Raw genomic sequence first — 8269 nt, 5'->3', positions numbered from 1 at the left:
GTTCCTCTAACAAGACAACTTGAGTAGCTGTATGACAGCAGAGGTAAGAAAAGGGGTTACTAGTGTCATGGATGACATGAGGAGGGTGGAAAGTGCCACTGCCACCATCTCAGAAACACCAAGGGAAGGGCCAACAAGGAAACGGTGAAAAAGAGTTGGCACTTTGTATGGGATGCGATGAGGATGATCCAAGAGAAGAACTTGACAGTGGAAAAAGAGTGGAAAAGGGCATGAAATCAGAAGAGAAACATCAAATTGCCTTGGTTGGGAGGGACCTTTCAGATCACCTAGTCCAACCATCAACCTAACTCTGACAAAAGCCATCACTAAACCATAGCTCTAAGCACTATGTCTGCCCGTCTTTTAAATACCTCCACGGATGGTGCCTCAACCACCTCCCTGTGCAGCCTGTTCCAATGCTTAATAACCCCTTCAGTTTAAAAACTTTTCCTAATATCCTGTATAAACCTCCCGTCACACAACTAGAGGCCGTTTCCTCTTGTCCTATAGCCTCTTACTTGGAGAAACAGACCGAGCCCCATCTCTCTGCAACCTCCTTTCAGGGAGTTAGAGAGTTAGAAGGTCTCCCCTCAGCCTCCTTTTCTCCAGGCTAAACAAGCCCAACTTCCTCAGCCACTCCTCATAAGATTTATCCTCCAGATCCCTCACCAGCTCCGTTGCCCTTCTCTGGACCTGCTCCAGCACCTACGTGTCTTTTTTTGTGGTGAGGGGCCCAAAACTGGACACAGTACTCCAGGTGGGGCCTCACCAGTGCCAAGTACAGGGGGACGATCACTTCCCTACTCCTGCTCACCACACTGTTCCTGATACAGGACAAAATTGGGTTGGCCTTCTTGGCCACCTGGGCACACTGCTGGCTCATATTCAGCCGGCAGTTGACCAACACCCCCAGGTTCTTTCCTGCGGGGCAGCTCTCCAGCCACTCCTCCCCAGGCTTGCAACGCTGCATGGGGTTGGTGTGACCCAAGTGCAGGACCCGGCACTTGGACCTGTTGAACCTCATACCACTGGCCTTGGCCCATCGATCCAGCCTCTCCACATCCCTCTGCAATGTGTTCCTACCCTCAAGCAGATCGACACTCCCACCTAAATTGGTGTCATCTGCAAACTTACTGAGGGTGCACTCAATCCCCTCGTCCAGATCATTGAAAAAGATCTTAAAGTGAACTGGCCCCAATACCGAGCCCTGGGGAACAAGCATCAGGGTGACCATCTGCACACAAACATTAACAGCTGACCAAAGGGAGCTTGAGTCCAGGGGCAGCTGGAGAAACGCTGGGACTTGGCCAACAGAAATTCTTGAAGTCTTTCAAGGAGAAGTGTCCAGTCCTGCATCCCGGGGAAGAATAATCCCAATGCAGCAGGACAGGCTGGGACCTGATGTGCTGAGCAGGGACCCTGCGGAGACGGGGCTGGGCACCCTGAGGGACGCCTCATGAGCCAGTGGTGCACGCTCGCTATGAACAAGGCCGGCTGCCTACGGGGCTGCAGGAGGAGGAGCGTGTGCCCCCCAGGCAACTTGAGTCACCTTCCCCTTTGACTCAGCACTGCTGTGGCCCAACGCACACAGCTGTGTCCCAGCGTGCGGCTCCCCATTTTGGAGAAGTGGAGAGGACCTGGAGAGTGTCCAGAGGAGGTCTGCCAAGATGGGCTTTAGGGCCCAGTGCACGTGCGCTTGGGGGAGAGGCTGAGGGACCTGGGCTTCTCTGGCCCAGTGGCAGGGAGGCTCTGGGCACTATTGGAATGGCCTGAACCTGGTTGAAGGGTTGTTTCAGAGACAATGGAGCTTTCCTTTGGTGGAAAACAGCAGGAGAAAGAAATAATGCAACAAAGGGCAGCTTGGGAGGTGGAGACTGGACACCAGGAGAAAGAAATGCCACTGCAAGGGCAGTGCTGTGCTGCAACAGATCACCCAGAGGGAGTCGGGATCAGCCCAAGGCGTTGTGTTTCAGGAACAGCCAAGGACGATAGAGAGAGATGAGTAAAGGCAGTGAGACGCTGAGGGGAGAGGAAGACGGGGAAGCAGGGGGTTGTCTGCAGCCTGCAGGGGAAGAGGAGCAGATGTGGGACACCATAGCACAGACAGGGGTGCAGACGATCAAGGGAGTTGGCAAGGCTGAAAGCCCCCAACAGTGCTTATGTCTTTCTCCTCTTGGCTGTGGCTGTTGTCTGTGCCACCAAGGCTACCAGAAGACACCTTATCCTTACAGCACTAGGGCCTTAGCGCCTCCTCTTCCCCACCCGGGAGCCGTCATTCTGTCTTTCTGCCCTTGGCATTGCACGTCCTCCCATCACAATGCCCCAGGAAGAGCCCTGAGCTGTGCTTGTGGGGCAGGATCTCCCTTCCCAGGGGCTGGAGGCCAGGGCTTGGCCCTTTGCCTTCCTCTCACACGTTCAGCATTAGCCAGCGTCAGAGACACCTCTCCATTGCCTTTGCCTACCTGCCCTCACCGCCTCCAGTTTTCCCTCAAACGAGCCCCCAGGAGCCTTTGGCAGGAATGGCCCTCAGTGGGACCCATTAACGCTCCAAGGAACTTTGGAGTTTGCAGCTGACGTTGACTTCTGGAGAGGTTTCATCAGCCTCCCCTGTGTCTGAGCTTCATGGACTCAGCACCAAAACCACCAGAGAGGGCATTAAAATGCCTTGAGCTGGTCCTCTGCCACTAAACTGTTCCAGGCACCTGGGATGGAGGAAACTCATGGCAAAGAGCTCCTCTGCAAAGCGGGAGAGGAGACGAGCAGGCAGAGAGAGGTTAAAGGCAGCTGGGAGTGGGAGGACACTGAGAGCTCACAGAGAGAGAAATCTTCACAGCCCTCGACACGGTAAGTCGTGTCGTACAGGGCAATGCCGCTGCAGTTCCTGCAGGGATCTCCTAAAGCTCTCATAGCCCAAAACCTATGGGATCTCTCTCCTGTGTAGAGCAGGAGGACACGCCCAAGATCAGAGATTCTCTGCTGCACCATCAGACGGAGCAGACATTTCACAGGGACTTTTCCAGAAGCACCTCAAGGCAAGCGCTACCTGGGAGTTGTCCTGGTTTCAGCTGGGAGAGAGTTCATTTTCCTCCTAGAAGCTGCTGTGTTTTGGATTTAGTATGAGACTAATGATGATGAGACATTTTGGTTGAGTTGTTGCTAAGTAGTGTGTATGTTAAGTCAAGGACTTTTTCAGTTTCCCGTAGAAAACGAGAGGGAGCAGAGGCAGGACAAGCTGGGCATAGGAATATTCCATACCACAGACATCATGCTCAGTATAGAAATGGGCGTTGGCTGGGCGGCAGGAATCCGTGTTTGGGTTTGGAAGGCAGGCAATGGGAAGAGATTTGCTCAGAGCTGTCCTGACTTGTGAGTGTGCTTTCCTCCTTTGGCAGTACCTCAGGAACAAAGGGATCCGATGTCCAACGGCAGCTCCATCACCCACTTCCTCCTCCTGGCATTCGCAGACACGCGGGAGCTGCAGCTCTTGCACTTCTGCCTCTTCCTGGGCATCTACCTGGCTGCCCTCCTGGGCAATGGCCTCATCATCACTGCCGTAGCCTGTGACCACCGCCTCCACACCCCCATGTACTTCTTCCTCCTCAACCTCGCCCTCCTCGACCTGGGCTGCATCTCCACCACTCTGCCCAAAGCCATGTCCAACTCCCTCTGGGACACCAGGGCCATCTCCTTCTCGGGATGTGTTACACAAGTCTTCCTGTTTGTCACCTTCATCTCAGCAGAGTTTTATCTTCTGACAGTCATGGCCTATGACCACTACGTTGCCATCTGCAAACCCCTGCGCTATGGGTCCCTCCTGGGCAGCAGAGCTTGTGTCCACATGGCAGCAGCTGCCTGGGGCAGTGGCTTTCTCACTGCTCTGCTGCACACAGCTAATACATTTTCAATACCTCTCTGCCAAGGCAATGGCCTAAACCAATTCTTTTGTGAAATCGCCCAGATCCTCAAGCTCTCCTGCTCAGACTCAGACTACCTCAAGGAAGCTGGGCTTATTCTACTCAGTGCCTGTTTAGTCTTTGCATGTTTTGTTTTCATTGTGCTGTCCTATGTGCAGATCTTCAGGGCTGTGCTGAGGATGCCCTCGCAGCAGGGACAGCACAAAGCCTTTTCCACCTGCCTCCCTCACCTGGCCGTGGTCTCCTTATTTGTCAGCACTGGCATATTTGCCCACCTGAAGCCCCCCTCCATCTCCTCTCCATTTCTAGACCTAGTGGTGTCACTGCTGTACTCGGTGGTGCCTCCAGCAGTGAACCCCCTCATCTACAGCCTGAGGAACCAGGAGCTCAAGGGTGCCCTGAGGAAACAGACCCAATGGATCCTGCACCATCAACAGTAATTTTCTTCCCCTTTCTTTCATAGTGTTCAAATCACCTTTGAGAGAAATCTCGGCTTTTTTTTTTTCCTGATAATCATACTTAGAGGTAATTGCTTGGGATCATAGCACTTCTCTTCAGGCTCTTTCCTGTTCTGTCTCATCCTTGAAGAACCATGTGTCACCTCTTTCCTCCCTAAGAGCATCTCTACAATAAAAGGGGATCTCCTGAGTGTGGTGCCTGATGGCTGGGTCTGCTTGATACAGTTTTGGCTACGAACAAGCCTAAGGAACTGGACTTTCCAAGCGTCTTTCCACTTTGTTTTGGGAAATAATGTCACAGTAGCACTGGCATATTTTAGACACCGAGACTTAGTTGAAGGCTCTCTTCTTGGTGTAGAGGGGCAGTGGAGATGGTACATGACGTCCCAGTAACATTCCTCAGGCTGTCACAGGTATGATGGGGCTGATGGCAGATTTCAATCCATGTGGAAAGGAATCTGGAGTGGTCAGAAGAGGACAGGGACACTCCATGTTCTCTGGGATGGGAAGTGAATGGAGACACAGAAGAGTTTAAGTCTCAGAGATAGGTCCCCCCAGGACAAATCACTAAATCCAGGTACCCACAAGCCAGGACTCTGCAGGGCCGTGGGAGGCAGTGAAGATGCATCAGGCAGAGGGAAAGGAGACTGGAGAGATGCGGGAGCTGCCTGAGGAGCCCCAGGGCCAGGAGTCTCCTGCTGTCCTGGGGAGCAGGGCAGGCGGGGAGGCAGAGCGGGGCAAAGGCAGTTTGGGCTGGGGATCAGCTGCAGCTGAAGGCAGGAGAGCCAGAGAGCGAGTGGCCTCTGCTGGCCCTTGGGGCCAGCTCCAGCCCTGGGGTGATGGGGAGGCTGAGAGCCCTCTCAGCCCCCAGCAGCCACTGCCTGGAACACTATCCTGGGCCTTGGAAAACAAGTCCTGTGGCGACATGGCACCCCAGAGAGAACTGAGTCGGACAACGGGACTCATTTCCGAAACAGCCTCATAGACACCTGGGCCAAAGAGCATGGCATTGAGTGGGTGTATCATATCCCCTGTCACGCACCAGCCTCTGGGAAGATGGAATGATACAATGGGCTGTTAAAAACTACACTGAGAGCAATGGGTGGTGGGACTTTAAAACACTGGGATGCACATTTAGCTGGGGAGCGGGCTGGGGTGTCCCGGGTCCGGTTGGTGAGCGGCGGTTCCGTAGTCGTGTTTGTACCTTCCTCTGTCCGCGTGTGATTGTTGTTGTTTTCTTGTTCCCTTTGCTCTTCTGTTAAACTGCCATTGTCTCAACCCAAGAGTCTTGCCTTTTCTCTTCCGATTCTTCTTGTATTGGGAAGGCCCGAGAGAGTGGCAAGTGGTTCTTTTTTGCCATCTTTAACTTTTGGTTTAAGTTTATTAGGTGGCTGTTGGCTTTCTTTCTGTTTTGAGTAGGGATGCACATCCACTGTTATTAAAGCCATCGCCCAAGAGATTCTGCATCAGCCAAGTGACGTGTTCCCAGAGCTTCTCTGTGGGGTGCCACTACTGGGAAGTAATTCCCCAGGCCAGTGATGGGTGGGTGTTGGAGTTGCTGATGAACTTCTTGGAAAAAGGGACAAATTAGGAAGAGCGGAGCATTCCTGGTGTGCAGAATGGCTAGGTCCCAAAGAGCAGCTGTCAGCACGGCATGGTGATGAAGAAACATTCTCGTGTTGGGAGGAGAGGGAGAAGTGGCTACGTGGCCCTGCTCGCCCCATCAGCCCCATGGGGCTGGTCCCACCACATCGAGTCCCAGCATCAGGTTGTTCTTGTCTGCTTCCACCTTCGCCATGAGGGCGTCCACTCGGCGGTGGGACGGGTGACAATGGACAATGCAGCGTCCCCGTTGGTAGGTGGCTGCGGGGGGCGGGGCGTCGCCTAGCAACAGGGGACGCTGCCTTGTCCCTTGTCACCCGTCCCGTGTTGGTGTGACCACTCTGCTGCGAGGAGCCAGCAGAGGAGGAGGAGGAAGAAGAGGAGGAAGAGGAAGGCTTCAAGTGCCCATCCCTTCCAGCCATCCCGGGCCCCCCCTCAGGCAGAAAGGTTCCCATCCCCCTCAGGTGCCTCCATGGCTTTGGGCAGGGCAGCAGCCATGGCCCAGCTCAGCCTGTACCAGCTGCTGGACGAGGCCATCGGGACGCCCGAGCTCGGGGCAGTCAACTTCATGGCGTTGCGCAGCCTGCTGCTCGCCATGCTCGGGCACCTGGGCCTGCGGGACCTGCCTGCCCAGAAGCAGGGGGACAGCCTGACCCTGCTCTGGGAGGGGGACCAGCCTGCAGAGGCACCCCCTGTGCTGGAGAAGGAGGGCGACAGGGCCCAGGACAGGGGGCAGCAGCCCCAGGAACCGGGGCAGTGGCTGCCTGGGAAGGACTTGCTCCAGGAGAGCACGAGCAGCCCCCCGCTGGCCTCCGTGGCCACCGACGTGGGCTGGATGAGGGACAAGATCAAAGCCAACGAGAGCGGCATCTCCAAGGTAGAGGCTCTTGCCCATCCCCTGGCTGCTCCCCTGCACGACACCCCATCCTCCGGGGTCCAGCCGCCGTTGTGCTGCCCTTAGACCAAGGGCTGGTATAAGCCTGAGCTGAGGGTGGCACGTGGGGCTTCAGTGAAGGAAAGGGGTGAAGTCTTGGGGAGGAAAAGCTGGGGCCGAAACGCTGCTCCGCTTGCTCTGGGTCTTCCCCACGTTGCCGTCAGCCGGTCCTGGTGGGGCCGATACCCAGCGAGTCCCTGGTGCCCTTGGCTCCCTTGGATGGAGGCTCGGCACCCTGGAGGTCCGGCCCCACCACCCTCTCCAGCCCTCTCTTCCCCGCTCCTGACCTTCAGCCGGTACCGCATCCACTCCTGGGGCAGCTGAGAGGCTCATGGGCCTCATCTCCCACCGCTTGCCCACGGGCTAAAGCCGGCACTGGTGGGGACCGGAGAGGGGCCTCACCCTGCATGGTGCTGAGCCACGGGGGACCATGCATCGCCAGAGCATCCCCTGTGGGGAGAGCTAAGCTCGGGCTGAAGGAAAGAGCCACCGTCAGCACTGCCGGGCCAGGTCCTGCCAGGGCTGGGACACCGCGGGAGATGGCGGCAGGGAGGGTTCCCCGCGCAGCTGGAGATGATGGTGGCCGCTTGGCTAGCAGTGGCTGCTGCTGCCCTGGCCAGGCTGTGCTCGAGGGGGCTGCAGCGGCTCTTTGCCCTTTGGATGGGCTGCAGGGATCTCACTGGGAGCCTGGCAGGGGCAGCAGGGCTGGGGGCGTCCCTGCTGAGCCGGGCCGTGCAACGGGCCCCCCCGGGGCAGGGGTGGGGGTCTCTGGGGAGCTGCTGCCCCATCTCAGCTCTTGAAGATGTGATGGATGGGACGTGCTGCCCGCGCTGCCCTGCCAGCCTGGCACTGCCCCCCGGCTCTGGGCAGGCCACAGCGGCGGCAATGGTCCTGGTCCCCAGGGACCCTCTCCTGGGGCTCACCCCCACCACCCCTTTCTGCCAGGCCACAGCTCTCTCCGAGGAGCTCCTCCAGGAGATGGGCGCAATGAAGGAGGCGCAGTCCCACCTGGAAGAGGAGCTCCGGGCCATGCAGGAGGCCCTCGGCTTGGTGAGCTGCCGCCAGTGCCCCGAGAGGGAGCTGGACCCTCGCCCCCTCCCTGCCCCTCTCCCCATCACCACCCCAGCCCCTGCCCCGCGGCCATCAGCCCTCCCTGTCCCCCAGCAGGAAGGGCACCAGGAGGGCAGAGTGGGAAGGATGTCCCAAGGAGGGCAGCAGGGCAGCTCAGCCACCCCCACCCAGAGCTCCCCACCCTCTGCCCGCCAGCACGGCCCCAGGGAGGGTAGAAACGGGCACCGCTGCCTGCAGCTCAGGCTGGGGCGAGAAGGAACTGTGGCCATCACCCAAAGGGATGCTCAGGC

General features: G+C 57.2%; 1 protein-coding gene across 1 annotated transcript; it reads left to right on the top strand.

Annotated features, from left to right (window-relative positions):
• Window positions 1–3415: 3415 nt before the first annotated feature.
• Window positions 3416–4354, top strand: LOC134509543 (olfactory receptor 14A16-like). The gene has a single exon (XM_063322085.1). The coding sequence runs from the start codon at window positions 3416–3418 to the stop codon at window positions 4352–4354; it is 939 nt and encodes a 312-aa protein (XP_063178155.1).
• Window positions 4355–8269: the final 3915 nt, after the last annotated feature.

The sequence above is a fragment of the Chroicocephalus ridibundus genome, unplaced genomic scaffold (assembly GCF_963924245.1).
Source record: "Chroicocephalus ridibundus unplaced genomic scaffold, bChrRid1.1 SCAFFOLD_105, whole genome shotgun sequence".
NCBI classification, from domain to species: Eukaryota; Metazoa; Chordata; class Aves; order Charadriiformes; family Laridae; genus Chroicocephalus; species Chroicocephalus ridibundus.
Note: the sequence above shows the minus strand (reverse complement) of the source record. Positions and strands in the feature narration are given on the sequence as shown.